General features: G+C 38.0%; 1 protein-coding gene across 32 annotated transcripts in view; it reads left to right on the forward strand.

Annotated features, from left to right (window-relative positions):
- The first annotated feature begins 3650 nt into the window (after positions 1–3650).
- The window catches only part of Hsf (Heat shock factor), a 64527-nt gene continuing 48419 nt past the window's right edge, over positions 3651–19758 (forward strand). For 4 of the 32 annotated variants that reach the window (XM_073988933.1, XM_073988950.1, XM_073988953.1 and 1 more), the window contains exons 1-2: positions 3660–3852; positions 6771–7083. In XM_073988933.1, coding sequence (XP_073845034.1) covers positions 6979–7083 — 105 coding nt within the window. In that variant the 5' untranslated portion in view covers positions 3660–3852; positions 6771–6978. Of the gene's footprint in view, positions 3858–5716; positions 5995–6111; positions 6193–6599; positions 7084–19758 lie in introns of those variants that run through there. The other 28 variants (XM_073988948.1, XM_073988947.1, XM_073988944.1 and 25 more) reach the window with 17 other exon arrangements.

Genomic DNA, 19758 nt, shown 5'->3' on the forward strand with positions numbered 1-19758 from the left:
GGCTGATTGATTGTTTTCAGGAAGAAGAAGAGCTTGCAAGTGCTTGCTAGAAGAAATTTGTCCAGCAAGAATTGGCAAGCTCTCAGTGAAAGAACTGTCAAAATGTCTCTCTCGAATCGCTCTCTTTTGCTGGTTTTTTGTGTTAACAGACGACTTCCAGCAACAATTCGTACAAATTGTTACACATTTTAGGGTAACCAGACACAGCTTATGTTTAACTTTAATGCGCCAGCCATGTTGTTGTTTTTCAAAAAACTTACACTTACTAGGCGTTTACACCAGACAGTTTGTCTTCAAATACAACTCTGATTTACTAACACATACATATATTTGTCGGCTGTCTTCCAGCTGTCCATCAGTTTGTCACAGACAGCAGAGTTAACAAATTTTTGACATTTTTTGAAAAAATGTGTTAGATAATAATTGAAATGTGTTGGAAACAAAAGAACATGAACAACAACAAAATATGTGAACGGAAAACAAAAAGAAATCGATGATTTTCATTTAAAATTTTGCAACTGTTTTTGAAGTTGTCTGGACGCCTACGTCACACAGGCAAGTTTTGGGATTTTGACAATCAATGCATGAAGTCAACTGTCCTGTCATTTGTAAACGCAGGGTTACACATTTTTGATGTGGTTGTTGTAGCGCGACGCTCAACGCACCGTATGTGCCGAGCGCTTAACTGAGTTTACTTCCTCTGCTCTGCTTTTTGTGACACCGCAACTGATATTGCTTCATCATCCAAATGGTTTTTCATTTTTCCTCCAACTCCAGTTCAGATTTCCAAAAAACTAACTCCACTTCAAAAATAATTTGAGTCTCGTGAATTACAGCAATGTTCGTATCTTTAGTTTGTATTTCTTTATTTTTTTATACAAAATCTTATAATTTTAGACACTCCTTCTTGTGTTCAGAAAAAAAACTGCGACTGTAGGGATCAAAAAATTGGCTTGCTTGGCAAGGGATCTATAAGCGAGTGCTTCTAAAATGTATCGAGCGGAGTGCATTTTTCATAACTCCGTGTGGACTGCATCGAAAGATGTATTGAAATCATAACTCTGCATTGCACTACTTCCAAACTTTTTTGCTGGGAAATGTATCGACCATCGACTAAGAGGTGTGGAGGGGGTGAAACTCTGTACACAAGGTTCTGTAATCTGAAATAATTCTATGTGTTTAAATTCGTAACTCTCAAACCAAAGCAAAGCAATGAAAATATCAAAATTTTCATATGATTTCACATATATGTGTGTAGACGTCAATTTTCATTGTTTAACAGAGAATAACAAAGAATTTTATAATGAAAATTTGCATAGTCTGGCATAAGACTAAAGGCCCCGGCACATAGGATCCGTTGTGAGTCGCGTCGCTCGTTGAAAACAACAACCATATGCAAAATGTGTAAGTGATGCCAACTTTGTTCTTTAATGCTTGGTTTACATTTACGAAATCCACTCGATTTCAACTGTCAAATCCATAGGCTAAACGTCAAATGAAATCCAGATGAGATTTCATTTGACGTTTGAGCTATGGAATTGAAAGTTGAAATCGAGTGGATTTCGTAAATGTAAACTTAGCATAAGTTTTCATGTGGTTTTTCCCAAAAAACGTTTATTTAGGGGTTTTTAAAAATGATTGCTAAGTCTGGAGTTTCCCCCATTGGCTTAACTTCATCACTTTCCTCTTTGCAGAGAAAAATGTTTACAAAACGCACTGACAGCTTGCAAAATTTACTGATCGCTACCAATATCATGATTTCATCCCGGCGAAGGGAATTATCAATTGGCTTTTTGGGCATTCGAACCGACAAAAATGTTCATTGGGATTAGAGATCAAAAGTTTTGCGGAGGTGATACTAAAAGGTATGGATCTACATTGACCATTATGGAAGTGGATGTCCAGTCACTACATATGGTGCCATAGGGGGTTTTTACACCCTTCGGGATGTTTGCTCAAGAAGTATGGACTTGCCCTGAAAACATGTTTACCCACGTAATTGAGGCAGCGAATGCAAGTTGCTTCAACAAAAATCAAAGTGATCCGATAGCAGGTCTTAAAGTGAACTTATCCAAAATTTTGTGTGGGAGGTACCGGATGGAGTGGACAAATATAGTCCATATTTGAACCTGACCTATATCTAGTAGATATTTTAGGATGTGTAAAGTATGGACCAATTCGGCCACTCCCTTCAAGAGGTACCGTATGAACAAATTTTCCGAACATTTTTGAACTTTTCTGGGGGAGGTAACTGAAGAAGTGGACCGATGTGGCTTATCTTCAAACTTAAACTATGTTTGGACAAAATATTACGAAAGCCAAAATTTGAACCGAATAGGTTCATCCGTTCGAGAGTTATCGTGCGCTCCAGCCAGACAGACAGACGGACGGATATTGCTCAATCGAAACACAAATTGTCTGAAACACATTTCGTCCAAACATACTTGGGGTCTAAAACCATTATGAATGAAAGTGTATATACCCTCGTTAGCATAAATGCTGAGGGTATAATTACGCTTCTTATGCTTGGTTTACATTCGGCGTCGTTTCGTGATTTCGCGCGGAATCAAGCAAAATTTATCATGATTTCGCATACAAAAATGAAATCATCTCATTTCGTGATTTCAGCGAAATCAACATCGAAATCACAGTACTCAAGATATACAACCCTGTCTTTGCTTAAAAAAGTACCAAAAGTTGCAACACTTTTCACGTATGACAATAAACAAGGTAGATGGTCAATTGCTGCAACAAAAAATTTTATTATCAAAATGTGTAAATAATGTGAAAAAATATGAAGTTACTTTGTTACACTGATATTTTCCATTGTGTTCCAGTAGTTTTTTATTGGTAATGTTAGAAAAAAGAGCGAATTGTCAAAATTGCTTTCCCATACAAATTTCATAAAAAATACGGGAACGGAAAAATGACGGAAATTGCAATAATTCCGGAAATGTCAAAATCAACGTATCAGCTATCATATTCAGATGCCAATAAACATGCTGCTAGTTTCTACTATGCCAAATTGGTGTAGCAGAAACAGGAGAAGAGGGTGTTTGTTATTCAGCGCTATTTTCGTTTAAAGAGAAGTGCAAGTCTTGCTAGATTTCGGAGTACGGGAACGCATTTGTAGCACTAAACGGGAAAACTACAGCAAGTAGTAATATTTTGCAGGTTCTGAACACAACTTTTATATATAAAAATTTATTATTATGATGTCTCAACGATAAAATCATTTTTTATTTTTTCATTTGTTAGTATAATACACAATTATTACGATATATAGATAAATTTACGATAATTTTCGAAATATATCAGTAAAGTTCTATATTGTCGTATTTTTTTGATGACTAATTCAATTTACAACAGTTTTTTTTGAAAATTCATGTTCATATGCATCTACCTTGATAATTGTGATATGTTTGAAATCAACAAAAAATAAGTATAAACGCCGGGGTGTATTTCAGGATTTCGTGAAATCCAGCGGATTTTGGAGCGTAAGTGTAAACTTGGCATTACAATATTACGAAAAAATGCAACCCTACAAGTACGAAAATGGTGATGCGTCCATCAAAAGATGCAGTGTGTGAACTCAGCCTTACTCACACACAATTCAAATAACAGGTACCCACAAAAAATACCAACTACTCAACTAATGTGGCGTTTTTTCACATCGAACCAAATTAATCAACTGTGTTTCATTAAAGTGTGAATAGAAAGAAATTTTTCAGCAAGAAAAAATTTACGCTCTGAAAAAAATCGTATATTATTCTTAATTACAGGTCAAAACTAAACACATTTAACTAAAGAAATAGTTTAACAAGTGTTACGAAGTGTAATTAAGTGAGAATTGTAAGGTGATTGAAATTTACAAATGATTGAAAAAATGAAATTTTCCCTTTGCCACTTTACTTTGGTGTCTATATTCATCAATCGGTTGTATGTTCCTTATTCGTCGTGGTGTCGTTCCTCCTTCGTTTCGTCGTTTTTTTTTTATTCATCATTCTTTTATAAAGATTACTTTTCAAAGCAACAACACACCATCATCTTTTTTTGTATTGTACGTGAAGTTGTTTTTTTCTTGGTATATTTTTTTGTGTTATTCAGGTGGTATTAGTGAATGTGCCAGTTTAACCAATAACATCAAAGCATTGAACAAAAACAAAGGCTTAAATGTCGTTTAGGGACACCTCTCGGATCGGGCTGAAATTTTTACAGTAGATAGCCCTTGGCATCCTGAATACAACGATATATAATTTTCCGGGGGGAAGTCCATACTTCCCGAGATATGGGTCTTGACATTTCGGAAATTTCGTACTTTCACACCTTTAGGTTGTTTAGGGGCACCTCTCGGATCGGGCTGAAATTTTTACAGTAGATAGCCCTTGGCATCCTGAATACAACGATACATAATTTTCCGGGGGGAAGTCCATACTTCCCGAGATATGGGTCTTGACATTTCGGAAATTTCGTACTTTCACACCTTTAGGTTGTTTAGGGGCACCTCTCGGATCGGGCTGAAATTTTTACAGTAGATAGCCCTAGGCATCCTGAATACAACGATATATAATTTTCCGGGGGGAAGTCCATACTTCCCGAGATATGGGTCTTGACATTTTACAATTCTAACGTGGGCAATATGGGCATCGTTTTAAAGCTTATGGAGAGTACTTTTATGCACGCGTTTTGATCGCGTAGCCCACTTTTGACCCTGTCCATAGGAGAAAGTCTTAAATCCCCGGCCGAAGGCCGGCTACTTAAGAACACTTTCAATTTAAAAGAGAGTTTTGATCGCGTAGCCCACTTTTGACCCTGTCCATAGGAGAAAGTCTGAAATCCCCGGCCGAAGGCCGGCTACTTAAGAACACTTTCAATTTAAAAGAGAGTTTTGATCGCGTAGCCCACTTTTGACCCTGTCCATAGGAGAAAGTCTTAAATCCCCGGCCGAAGGCCGGCTACTTAAGAACACTTTCAATTTAAAAGAGAGTTTTGATCACGTAGCACACTTTTGACCCTGTCCATAGGAGAAAGACTTAAATCCCCGGCCGAAGGCCGGCTACTTAAGAACACTTTCAATTTAAAAGAGAGTTTTGATCGCGTAGCCCACTTTTGACCATGTCCATAGGAGAAAGTCTTAAATCCCCGGCCGAAGGCCGGCTACTTAAGAACACTTTCAATTTAAAAGAGAGTTTTGATCGCGTAGCACACTTTTGAATCTGTCCATAGGAGAAAGTCTTAAATCCCCGGCCGAAGGCCGGCTACTTAAGAACACTTTCAATTTAAAAGAGAGTTTTGATCGCGTAGCCCTCTTTTGGCCCGGTCCATAGGAGAAAGAAAAGGCGTCATTGGAAAGTACTCTTCGTGAGCTTTAAAACGAGTCCCATATTGCATAGGTTTTAAAAATAATGGTGATAAAAGTAAAAAAGTCAAGACCCATATCTCGGGAAGTATGGACTTCCCCCCGGAAAATTATATATCGTTGTATTCAGGATGCCTAGGGCTATCTACTGTAAAAATTTCAGCCCGATACGAGAGGTGCCCCGAAACAACCTAAAGGTGTGAAAGTACGAAATTTCCGAAATGTCAAGACCCATATCTCGGGAAGTATGGACTTCCCCCCGGAAAATTATATATCGTTGTATTCAGGATGCCAAGGGCTACCTATGGTAAAAATTTCGGACCGATCCCAGAGGTGCCCCTAAACGACACTTGTTCCAAAACAAAATGTGAAAAGAAACTACTACAAAATAAAATGATTTGATTGTGTGTTAATTTCTGTGTGTTTTTTATATTTCTTTTAATTTTTTTCGTGGTTTTTTGTGTTGTTCATCTAACCGTCCCGTCCGTTTGTAAAATGGTTGTTGATTGCATTGCCTGATTGCCTGCCGCAACGCATTGAGATTGTTGTTTGGTTAGTTGCTCGTACGTACGACGCGCATTGAAAAAATGTCTCAATTGTTGAAGAAAATGGCGAAGATAATTGTTTTGGAAAAAGTATGAATGTTGTTGAAAATGTGTGGAAAATTTCAAAATTTGTGTTGATTTATTCAATATGCTGCCACTTTTTTCCATAATTGTGATGTAAATGAAGTGTGCTTTGATGATTCTTAGTTGAGAGGTTATGATGAAATTCAAGAAAAGAATGCAAGAAAACCAAATTTGAACGTCCTTACGGAAGCAGTACAGAATATGGTAATATTGTACAATGCAGATAAAAGTGTTGAATGACGTGTAACACAGCCAGCCAGCCCATCCAACAAAACGAAGAAACCTGCCTGCCTATCTGTCAGACAGACAGCCAGCTACAACAATAACACGAAAATCAGCAATGTTACTTACTTTTGATGCCAAGCAACCCAAGACAACCAAGACAAGACGATGAGACCAACAAACAAACAAAAAATTGTTTGTAACCACGTATCCACCATATTTTATCCACCCCGGTTCCCTCCCGTACTCCTCCAAAGTCCTATTTACAATCGATTGTAAAGAAAATCCACTCAAAAGAGAGAAAAAAGTGAAAATTTCTTTTTTTCCACCATTTTATTAATGAAATTGCTTCTCATTTTATTAAAAATTTAAAATTTTGTATATTTCAGTAACAACAACAGAATACAAAGAAGATCAAGAAGAAGAGAAGAACTTTGAGAAGAATTACAAAACAACAACAACAAATTATAAAAAATTGTAATTGAATGTAACAAAAAAGTGTTGTAGAAGAAAAAAAAATCAAAATATCAAAGCCTACTACAACAACATTTCTCTTACAGTTTCCTAATCTTGAAGTGAAGATCAATTGAAAATATTGTGAAGTGTGATTGATATTCATAATTTTGTGTGCGCATAATTTTATTGAAAAAGAATTAACAAAAAACATTCAAGAACACCACAATCAGACAATACAAACAAAATCTATCCAAATTGGAGTCCAAAAGCGATAACCTGGAGAAAACAACGCCAACAACTAAATCAAAAAATATGCATACGTTTGGAGAGACAGGGGCTGGGGTGCCGGCATTCTTAGCCAAACTATGGCGTTTGGTTGAAGACCCCGAAACCAATAATCTCATTTGTTGGAGTAAGGTAAGTTGAAATATTTTTATTCGAAATCCATCCCAATTAATAGGTTCATATTTTTTTAAACAAGGTTAGAGTGTCGTTGTGAAGATATACAAACATAGGAACTAGGCATGAGACAGGATAAATTGTATTATCAAATTATCTAAAGAGTTTGAAGTCATATTAAACTATATTCATTTCATGGAGAAAAGGATTGATCAGCTGGTCATTTCGGCTCGTTAGATGTAAATATTCAATGACTTATGTAAAGTTTATGGATACCACGCGGATAGCGATGCAATTTTTACCAGTTTAAGCTCTTGTTGTCCTAGTTACGGTGATGTACGTCTTTTGTGGGCTGAAGTCCATGTTTCTCGTAGCAGTAGAATATTTTTACCTCGGCTTAACGTCATTATTCAGTGGCGTAAGTTATGTATACTGGGGCCTTGTTGTTCTATTCACGATGATATACATCTTTTGGGGAGGAAGTCCACACTTTCCATAGCTGAAGGTCAGTCACAGTCAATGTTAATTGTTCATAGTCTAGCATTCTTTCTAGGGGCTCAACCTGGATTGCTATGAAAATGTTACCAGATAAAGTACTTGTCCTGATTACTAATTTAACTTTAAGTTCAACATAGGGGGCGAAATTTTCATAACATTAAAATGTTTGTGTAAAGGCTAGTATATCCCTAACATAGCAGAGGCTATCTATGATAATAATCCATAGGGACATTGCGGTCAGATGAGGGAGCTTTTATAGACAGCTAACGGCTATATACTATAATTACCCACAATGGATAATATTTAGTTTCGTTGGTTGGCTTTCAAAGTACTTCACCCGCTATACTTTGACAAAGTCTGTTCTGGTTAAATACTTAATTGATATGCGGGAGATGTCGTGCTTTGCGTTTTTTATACCAAACTTCACTGAATCCATGCTGATGTTGGACAATTGAGAAAAAAACCTTTCCTTTTGGGGAAGGGCTGTGTCCCCGACATCTTCGCTTTTGCCGAAATAACTTTTACACAATTACTGGGACTCCATTGTAAATTGCTGTGGTAATTCCTCAACTAAGAAGATTTTTATACGACATGTTCATATCGGTTTGTTCTATATACACCGCTTAAAGCGGCAACAGTCCTATCACCCACCCACCCTTCAATTAGAAAGTCACTTTTTCTACTCTGATATCTGTGGGATTTTTGTTTCCGTTACATGAAGTGTACCTCTACCCTTGTGAATGTTTATTTGAGACGTTTTTATGCTCCAAACATCGCAGAAATTTGAACAGAAACGGTTTATAGCTGTTTTGAGCTGCTGTCCGACGCTAAATAATATGGTGACAACCACAACGGTGCTGAAATCTGATGCTTTTCGCTACCATATCCTCTGTTTATCCTACTCAAAGCTCTGGACTTATAACGGAAGATTGCGAAGGACATTCGTCTGCGGAAAAATACCTTATAAATGTAAATATTCTAATTATTTTATAGAAGACACTGTGGAAGTCTTCTTCTTCTTCTTTCTATGACCAGAGAACATTTTAAAGGTCTTCTTTATGAAGGTCTTTTTTATTGACAGAAGCCCATTGAAATGGTTTCCATGGACAGAAGCCTATGGATGAGAGAAAACGCATTTAGAAGACCTTCTGAAAGGTTTTCTTCTATAGAAAACCCTTAGAAAATGACCTTCGTCTATAGAAAACCCTTTGAAAATGGTCTTCGTCTATAGAAAAACTTTGAAAGAGGTCTTTGCTTGTGAAAAACCGCGTTGTAAGGTTTTCTTCAATAGAACACATTTTGATGTGTCTTCCGATTATAGAAAGTAATTTTAAATACATTCGTCTAGAAAAGGCCTTTTGAAAAGTCTTCGTGTATAGAATACTTTTTGAAAGATCTTCTATAGAGAGCCATCTGAAAGATTTTTGTGTTTTGTGTACCCACAGCAGACTGTCCTTCAGTTTTACCCTTGCCTTTAGGGTAAGGGTCGGGTTAAGAAACAGACCATAAGCCAATTATTTACCTTTACGAATCTCGCTTGGTTTTTTTTTAATTCCTTGGTCGTCCTCTTACCTATCGATTTTGAGTTCGCCACTTTGCTTGAAGCAGCAAATTTTGTGTTCTCTACTTGCTTTTTCGTCCTCGAAACCTCCTTAGAGACTTTGGCGGTTCTAGTTTGTGGGAGGAAATTCTTATCCCACTGAAGCATTCATCGAGGCGCATGAAAATTTTCTTATGAACCTGAATTTGTTTCCGAAGAACAAGACCTATTCTCAGATTGCAGATCCCGTTCCACGAGTGTGCCGAGATGCAGCAAAACATTTTTATTATGCTTTGCATCCCCAACTCCTTTGGGATTAATGTATGTCCTTAGTGGCTTAGACTGATATTTCTTTGCATTGTCAATCGTCATTCAATGTACCCGTGGTATTCTGTCTTTGAAGTTAATTAGCGGCATGTGCCGATATAGGACCAGCTGGAACAGGCACTGCTGCCAGTTGAGCATTTGAGTACATACTCAGTGTTGTCCAGGGTCGTCGGTGAGGTTCAGACTGACTAACATGTCCTCCGGGTATGTTCTGCTCTTCAAGTCTTTCCACTTAATCGAGGAGTTCTCTAATTTATGGTTCTAAAATATCTTCAATAGTCTTTGTCCCTGGTCCATAACTTCGGTCCTGCCTGCCGCAGACCGGTTTGCACCAATCTTGGCTTCATCGTTGCCCTGGTAGCAAGTACAGCTGTAGGTATCAAGGGATACACACCAAAAATAGCCGGATCAGAATCGATTGATCTCGACGACACATGGCTTGCCGTCGGTACTGGGTTCTTTAGGCCCTGCACCGTAACTTTATTCTTATGAACCTAAATTTGTTTCTGAAGAACAATACCTTTTCTCAGATTGCAAATCCCATTCCACGAGTGTGCTGAGATGCAGCAAAACATTTGTATAATGCTTTGTATCTCTAACTCCTTTGGGATTAATGTATGTCCTTAGTGGCTTAGACTGATATCTCTTTGCATTCTCAATCGTCATTCAATGTACCTGCGGTATTCTGTCTTTGAAGTTTATTGCCGGCATGTGCCGATATAGAACCAGCAGGAACAGGCATTACTGCCAGTTGAGCATTTGAGTCCATACTCGGTATGTTGTCCAGGGTCGTCGGTGAGGTTCACATTGACTAACATGTCCTCCGGGTATGTTCTGCTCTTCAAGTCTTTCCACTTAATCGAGGAGTACTCTAATTTATCGCTCTAATCCAAGCATGGTCACATTTGGCACGGCGTTGTCGATGATTTTCGGCAATTTAAACGCACACGACCCGAATACACAGAAAGAGCGTACAAAAGAGAACAAATGTTTTGATTTGTTATTGTTTTACAGCTTGCGTGAATACAAACTTACTAACACACTGTTATAAGTTGTCAATATTTTGAATACATTCACTTTTTCTCCGTTCTCTTTTTGGTCATGCCCGCTCTAATCTATCTTCAGCAGTCTTAAGAGTCCCCTGTAGGTTGTCCCTTGTCCATAACTTCGGTCCTGTCAGCCGCAGACCGGTTTGCACCAATCTTGGCTTCATCGTGTCAAGGCATACACACCAAAAATAGCCGGATCAGAATCGATTGATCTCGACGACACATGGCTTGTTTGTCTCACCAACGTTTGCCGTCGGTACTAGTTTCTTTAGGCCCTGCACCGTAACTTTATTCCTTTAATTTTTCATTTTCCACATCGTAGTTGTTTATTTTAGGGTAACTACCCCAATTGATTTTTGGTCCATGGGGAATCTAAAGGAAGTAAAAAGCGTTATATGCTACTTTTTTACCTCCTGCATACCGAGGGTACCAGAGATCCCCAAGGTTAAAGAGACATGTTTAGTCAGGTCTGTCGGATGCGCACTCAAACACCATTGATTCGACCACTTCTCACATCACATCCGACACTCGGAAATATGGACCAGTGGGAGAATGACATGTCACTTGGAACCCTTAAGCACCTTTGACTTTATAATTTTGGGAGACTGCCAAGCAAAGCAAATTGTTGGGCACCATTGTAAAGCTGTTGAAGTCCAGCAGTGGATACGCGAAAATATCTTTCTTTAAAAAGTATAGCTTTTATGGTTGGCAGGCCTTTGGCAGGGAATTTATGAATTTTACCCACCCCTACACGGACTCGAGATAAAATCACCAGCTTGTCGCCGGTACTGGGTTATTTTGGGCCACGTACTGTAACTTTATTCCTTATACCCTCAGCATTTATGCTAACGAGGGTATATACACTTTCATACGGGCAAAATGTGCCTCATCGAAATAATGGTTTTAGACCCCAAGTATGTTTGGACGAAATGTGTTTCAGACAATTTGGAGTCGATTGAGCAATGTCCGTCCGTCTGTCTGTCTGGCTGGATGGGGCGCACGATAACTCTCGAACGGATGAACCAATTTGGTTCAAATTTTGGCTTTCGTAATATTTTGCCCAAACTTACTTTAAGTTCGAAGATGGGCTATATCGGTCCACTCCTTCCGGTATCTCCCCCACAGAAGTTCGAAAATGTTCGGAAAATTTGTGCGCACGATAACTCTTGAAGGAAGTAACCGATTTGGTCTATACTTTGCCCATCGTAAAATGTGTACTAGACTTAGATAATGTTTCAATATAGACTCAATCGGCCCACTCCTTCGGGTACCTCCCACACAAAATTTTGGAAAAGTTCAGTTTAGGACCAGCTCTCGAATCGTTTTGATTTTTGTTGTAACTACTTGTATTCACTGCCCCCCATACGATGGTACAAGTTTCATCAGGAGCAGGTCAATACTTCCTGAGAAAATAGCCAGAAAGTTGCAAAAACCCCTATGACACCGTGTGAGGTGGTTGGAGCGCAAGATAATTCTAGAACGGATCTGCCGATTCGGTCCAAACTTTGGCCTTAGTAATATTTTGTCCAAACATAGTTTACGTCTGAAGATAAGCCATATCGGTCCACTCCTTCAGGTACCTCCCCCACAAAAGTTCAAAAATGTTCGGAAAATTTGTTGATACGGTAACTCTTGAAGGCAGTGGCCGAATTGGTCCATACTTTACACATACTAGATATAGATCAGGTTCAAATATGAAGTCTATTTGTCCACTCCATCCGGTACCTCCCACACAAAATTTCGGATAAGTTCACTTTAAGACCTGCTATCGAATCACTTTGATTTTTGTTGAAGCAACCTGCATTCGCTGTCTCAATTACGATGGTAAACGTTTTTTCAGGGGCAAGTCCATTCTTCTTGAGCAAACATCCCGAAGGGTGTAAAAGCCCCCTATGGCACCATATGTAGTGGCTGGAGATCCACTTCCATAATGGTCAATGTAGATCCATTCCTTTTAGTATCTCCTCCGCAAAACTTTTGATCTCTAATCCTAATGAACATTTTTGTCGGTTCAAATTCCCAATATTTTTAAAAACCCCTGAATACATACGTTTTTTTTTGGGAGAAAATTGTTTCAATATATACAGGCTGAGGGTATATCTCTGTGGGCAAAGCCGACGGATACTTTTTTACTTGTTTTATTTTTCTTCCGCCATCGTAGTTGTTTATTTTCGGGAAACTGCCCCAATCAATTTTTGGAGGGGGGATCTAAAGAAATGAAGGAAAGAAGAGCGTTAGATGCCACTTTTCTAAACCAAGCACGCCGAGGTTTAAAGAGACACGTTAAGTCAGGTCTGTGGAAAGATGCACTCAGAAATCTCTGACTCAAAACATTAAAAAAAAACCCTTCTCCCTTAAGCACCGCAGACTTTACTTCATTGTTTTGGAAGACAGCCAAGGGTACCACTGTAAAGCTGTTGAAGTCACTATAATATCTCCCTTTAAAAAGTATAAGTTTTTATGGTTGGAAGGGAATTTATGACTTTTAACTATAGACAGAGCCCTACACCGGCTCGCGATATATCGCCCATATTATTTTGACCACCAATGGTTATCAACAATAGCCAAGTCAACGAGATCTGCGCTGGGCCCTTAAACTGGACACAGCAGAAAATTTGAAAGGGCTTTGTCTTTAGAGACATTTTTGAGAGGCGAGGAATTTGTGGGAGGTATTCACCTTTCGAAGACATTTTGATTCTTCGGAATCTTTCCTTGACCTTGAGAGGGGGCTACAGAAGGCATTTTGATTGTGTTTTGTCTATAGAAGACCTATTGAATCGTTGTAGTCTTACCATGTTCTTGTGTTTGAGGTTTTGGAGGTATATCTTTTAATATAATATTGATATCTCTCGATTACTTATAATGTAGTACATATTAAACTTCTTATCAGTCTACCTATCTTTTAGTAAAAATTAGTTAGCTAAGAATCGTATTTCATACATCAAATTGAGCAGGTAAAGTCAGTGGGAATTTGTGGACACGAAAAACAAAACACCACTGTACTTCAGTAGTTAGTACATACATATTATGTCCCTCTTGAACAGTGAAATTCGTGAGTTCGATCAGACAAGACAACTTCAATTTTTTCGACGAAAGCTAAATAAAAATCCCATGGCAGCGGGTTCTTACGTACCGGATTGGGCTTAAATGTCGTTTAGGGGCACCTCTCGGATCGGGCTGAAGTTTTTACAGTAGATAGCCCTTGGCATCCTGAATACAACGATATATAATTTTCCGGGGGGAAGTCCATACTTCCCGAGATATGGGTCTTGACATTTCGGAAATTTCGTACTTTCACACCTATAGGTTGTTTAGGGGCACCTCTCGGATCGGGCTGAAATTTTTACAGTAGATAGCCCTTGGCATCCTGAATACAACGATACATAATTTTCCGGGGGGAAGTCCATACTTCCCGAGATATGGGTCTTGACATTTCGGAAATTTCGTACTTTCACACCTTAAGGTTGTTTAGGGGCACCTCTCGGATCGGGCTGAAATTTTTACAGTAGATAGCCCTAGGCATCCTGAATACAACGATATATAATTTTCCGGGGGGAAGTCCATACTTCCCGAGATATGGTTCTTGACATTTTACAATTCTAACGTGGGCAATATGGGCATCGTTTTAAAGCTTATGGAGAGTACTTTTATGCACGCGTTTTGTTCGCGTAGCCCACTTTTGATCCTGTCCATAGGAGAAAGTTTTAAATCCCCGGCCGAAGGCCGGCTACTTGAGAACACTTTCAATTTAAAAGAGAGTTTTGATCGCGTAGCCCACTTTTGACCCTGTCCATAGGAGAAAGTCTTAAATCCCCGGCCGAAGGCCGGCTACTTAAGAACACTTTCAATTTAAAAGAGAGTTTTGATCGCGTAGCCCACTTTTGACCCTGTCCATAGGAGAAAGTCTTAAATCCCCGGCCGAAGGCCGGCTACTTAAGAACACTTTCAATTTAAAAGAGAGTTTTGATCGCGTAGCCCACTTTTGACCCTGTCCATAGGAGAAAGTCTTAAATCCCCGGCCGAAGGCCGGCTACTTAAGAACACTTTCAATTTAAAAGAGAGTTTTGATCGCGTAGCCCACTTTTGACCCTGTCCATAGGAGAAAGTCTTAAATCCCCGGCCGAAGGCCGGCTACTTAAGAACACTTTCAATTTAAAAGAGAGTTTTGATCGCGTAGCCCACTTTTGACCCTGTCCATAGGAGAAAGTCTTAAATCCCCGGCCGAAGGCCGGCTACTTAAGAACACTTTCAATTTAAAAGAGAGTTTTGATCGCGTAGCCCACTTTTGACCCTGTCCATAGGAGAAAGTCTTAAATCCCCGGCCGAAGGCCGGCTACTTAAGAACACTTTCAATTTAAAAGAGAGTTTTGATCACGTAGCCCACTTTTGACCCGGTCCATAGGAGAAAGAAAAGGCGGCATTGGAAAGTACTCTTCGTGAGCTTTAAAACGAGTCCCATATTGCATAGGTTTTAAAAATAATGGTGATAAAAGTAAAAAGTCAAGACCCATATCTCGGGAAGTATGGACTTCCCCCCGGAAAATTATATATCGTTGTATTCAGGATGCCTAGGGCTATCTACTGTAAAAATTTCAGCCCGATCCGAGAGGTGCCCCTAAACAACCTAAAGGTGTGAAAGTACGAAATTTCCGAAATGTCAAGACCCATATCTCGGAAGTATGGACTTCCCCCCGGAAAATTATATATCGTTGTATTCAGGATGCCAAGGGCTATCTACTGTAAAAATTTCAGCCCGATCCGATAGGTGCCCCTAAACAACCTAAAGGTGTGAAAGTACGAAATTTCCGAAATGTCAAGACCCATATCTCGGGAAGTATGGACTTCCCCCCGGAAAATTATATATCGTTGGAATCAGGGTCCCAAGGGCTACCTATGGTAAAAATTTCGGACCGATCCCAGAGGTGCCCCTAAACGACACTTGTTCCCCGGATTGACCCGAAATCAAAAGTGTTTCGGCCAGCGGCTGCCAACCCAGCATTATATGCTGCTACAACAACAACAACGATGGCTAAATGCCTCAGCTTAATGTTGGCTTCAATACTTTTCATCTATGTTTACACTTATCTACAAGTTTTGTTCCAAGTCATTGATAAGAAAATAAGGAAATCAATTCACAAGACATTTTTGATAGTCATTTTTTATAGTCGCTATTTTGTAATTTTTGTCAATCTTGCTAGTATTGGATGATCTATTTTTAAGCCCTATTCAGTTCTAATATTTGAAGAGTGGATATTTTGTAATTTTTGTCGATCCTTTTAGTAGTACCGAGAAAACGGATCTTGTATACTCTCCCTCCCACCCTATTCAATCCTAATATTTGAATATAAATACATACATACACACAAATAATATTGTGTAAGGTAATGTAACTTAATTACATTGCCGGTCATGCCGGTCACGTACTCTAGATTGCAGTGTGGGCATATAATGTATATTTACATTCGATTCTTTTACAATTTTGAAAATGAATCACAATTTTTTGCTATTTTCACGTGTTTTTTCTAAACGAGAAACTGCATTATGCCCTTATATAATTATGTATTTCATTTGAATTTTTATGTGGGCGTTGTTTTCATTCAAAACATTGTAGTCTATCATTGAGTACCATTTTTCTATTTTAAAACTAATAATAAGATGATGATGACGATAATCTTTGGTATTTTTAGATGTCATCAGCTTATAAAAGTCTATTTTTGAAGATGAAGAAATATGAAATTGCAATAAAAAATGCATAAATGGTGAATTCTAACGGAGAATTTTTTTGCAACATTTTTAAGGTATTTTTTTTAAGACTACAGACCGAAACGACAAAAACCCTACTTGGATTTTGGGTTGTCAGATCGAGTTTAGATGTTATGACCTCATACCGCCTAAACAACGTGAAACAAGTACTTTAGAGTTTCAGAATGTTCTCAAGAATTGTTGAGCACATTTTTTGGAATATTTTTACGAGAGGTTACTTGGTTCAACTTCCAATAGTTTAGCTGGTACTGACCAGAATTTTCGATGCGGAGATGCAGTTTTTCATAGTTTCTCTGGAAGACACTTAAGTTCTACCTTAGGGCTATAATATTGCTGAAGACTACCAAACTAAATTCCTATTATTTTCTGAGATAAGTTTAGATAAGGTCACAAGTAGTTACTGTATAGCTGTTTTTGGGACCGCTCATGGCCCTATAGGCTAGGTTACTGTATTTGTCAAAAAAAAAAAATAAATTAAAAAAAAATAATGAAATTAAAATCCAAACCCCAACACTAAACCCAACAATGTATACTTTCAGAAAATGCCTAAAGTTTTTTCTTTCAGAAAAGTTCTTTATTTCCCCTTTATTTTTTATTGCCTTATGGTGAATATATTTTTGTGTTGAGCTGAAAGGCTTCATGAATATACTAAGGTGGCCTTCATTTCCTATCGAAAAGTATTGCCGGTTATATTTTTCTACCCTCAGACAGACTGTGTAAGCTAAAGAACGTAATCAAGTGACTTGTTCCAAACTTGGCACCTCTAATGTTTTTCTTTATACCCTCAGCATTTATGCTAACGAGGCACAGAGGGGAAATTTGTGTTAAAAGTTGATCAAAAGTCCTAGAAAGCTCATTTATACTTCGATTGATATAATATTTTGCACAAAGCATATCTTCTGCACAAGGATTAATCCTATAGAAAATAATGAAAATCGGTCCAGATTTGGATGCAGCTTCCATATATATTCGCATCTGATATGAGATAAAAATGCACCAAAATCACTGAAATTTGACACATGCAACCTGAACTAGCCTTAAAAAAAATTGAGCCAATTTTCAAACAAATCAGTACAGATGTATATATAGTCCCATATACATATCGTCACCATAAATGCCCGAAGACGTAACCGACATGAAAATCGAAATTCGTTTTTTGACGTAATCTGATATATAAATCTAAAATACATGCTCTGGCAAAATTTCAAGCTTCTACGTTCAAAAACAGCGATCCTATTCAAGAAATGGCATTTCGGAAAATGGGATAATATTGCAGATTTTGTTGTAATGGAGGATCTCAAAACTAAGCAATTCAGCGGTTTTGGTTTCACTATTTATTCCCTTTCGTATATGATCGATAATATCCCATATACTCGCCTTCATAAGATTAATATTCCGTAAAACAATTTTTAATTTTATAACGTTTTTTGCTTCTCCTGTAAAGTTTTGGTTTTGTGGGTTACGTCTTCGGGCATTTATTGTGACGATATATTTCATTCCAAATTTTATTTTTTGAAAAATTAAATTTTTCTCAATTCACATGAGAAAAGCCGTGAATGTTTCTGAATAATGCAAACATATTTGATAGGTGTTGGGTTAGTCTGATAAATTAGAGCCTCGGTTATAACGCGGAGCAAAATTTAGTGTGAGTAAACCTTTCAATTCCATATAAAAATATTTCATATTTTAGTTGAGAAAAATTAGATTTTTTCGGAATGGCGCAAATATGCTTAATTTTTTATGATTGAATCTGATATTTGAGGCTCAATCGCATAAAACATTAGAAGAAACTATGTCGGGAAACGACGGGGAAATAGACTTTTTCACTATTGAAATTGTAGTAATCTTAAAAATGATCATAAACAATTTTCATAAAGAGGATATGCATTACCATTATTTAAGAGCAAAGATGTAAAATCAATCTGAAAATTTTAAATGCTAATCTTGTTCGGAGACTTTACAAAAACAATAAATCTTGAAAAATATAAGTTTTCGCGAAAATAATGTCATTTTAATGTTCACCTAATTTCTTAGTTTTCGAAAATTTACTTTTTGTTTTCAGTAAGGCTGAGTTCAATCGACTGCTGCATTGGATTGGTTAATCTTACAAAGTCGAGGATGATTATAGCAAATGTAGAAAAGAGTCTGGTTGCCGTTTATCAACATTTTTTCATAAAAAAACGATTTTCATATTTTGAGTTTTGAGCAACTTTATGCCTATGTTTCCCCTCTGTGCGAGGGTATATACACTTTCATACGGGCAAAATGTGCCTCATCGAAATAATGGTTTTAGACCCCAAGTATGTTTGGACGAAATGTGTTTCAGACAATTTGGAGTCGATTGTGCAATGTCCGTCCGTCTGTCTGGCTGGCTGGAGCGCACGATAACTCTCGAACGGGTCAACCGATTCGATGCAAAATTTGGCTTTCGTAATATTTTGTCCAAACTAGTTTAAGTTCGAAGATGGGCTATATCGGTCAACACCTTCCGTTACCTTCCCCACAAAAGTTCGAAAATGTTCGGAAAATTTGTGCGCAAGATAACTTTTGAAGAAAGTAACCGATTTGATCCATACTTTGCACATCGTGAAATTTGTACTGGACATAGATGAGGTTCCAAAATGGACTCAATCGGTCCATTTCTACTAAACTTGATGAGGTTCCGAAATGGACTCAATCGGTCCACTCCTTCGGGTACCTCCCACACAAAATTTCGGATAAGGTCAGATTAGGACCTGCTCTCGAATCGCTTTGGTTTTTATTGCAACAACTTGTATTCATTGCCCCCCATACGACGGTACAAGTTTCATCAGGGGCAAGTCCATACTTCCTGAAAAAATAGCCTGAAAGATGCAAAAGACCCCTATAACACCGTGTGCGGTGGATGGAGCGCAAGATAACTCTCGAACGGATATGCCGATTCGGTCCAAAATTTAGCCTTCGTAATATTTTTTCCAAACATAGTTTAAATTCGAAGATAAGCCATATCGGTCCACTCCTTAAGGTACCTCCCCCACAAAAGTTCAAAAATGTTCGGAAAAATTGTGCGCACGATAACTCTTGAAGGTAGTGACCGATGTAATATATACTTTGCACATCCTAATATATCTACCAGATATACATCAGGTTCCAATATGCACCATATTTGTCTACTCCATCTGGTACCTCTCACACAAAATTTCGGATAAGTTCACTTTAAGACCTGCTCTCGAATCACTTTGATTTTTGTTAAAGCGATTTGCATTCGCTACCTCCATTATGACGGTAAACGTTTTTTTTTCAGGGGCAAATCCATATTTCTTAGGAAAACAGCCCGAAAGGTGATAGAGATCAGGTTCGAATATGGACTATATTTGTCTACTCCTTCTGGTACCTCTAACACAAAATTTCGGATAAGTTCACTTTAAGACCTGCTCTCGAATCACTTTGATTTTTGTTGAAGCGATTTGGTCCAATATTTCGTCATATTACAAGGTGGCGCAAAAGTAATCTTCCGAAGAGTTTTGGCTGTAATTA

The sequence above is a fragment of the Musca autumnalis genome, unplaced genomic scaffold, assembly GCF_047663935.1.
Source record: "Musca autumnalis isolate F117 unplaced genomic scaffold, ASM4766393v1 scaffold_5, whole genome shotgun sequence".
NCBI classification, from domain to species: Eukaryota; Metazoa; Arthropoda; class Insecta; order Diptera; family Muscidae; genus Musca; species Musca autumnalis.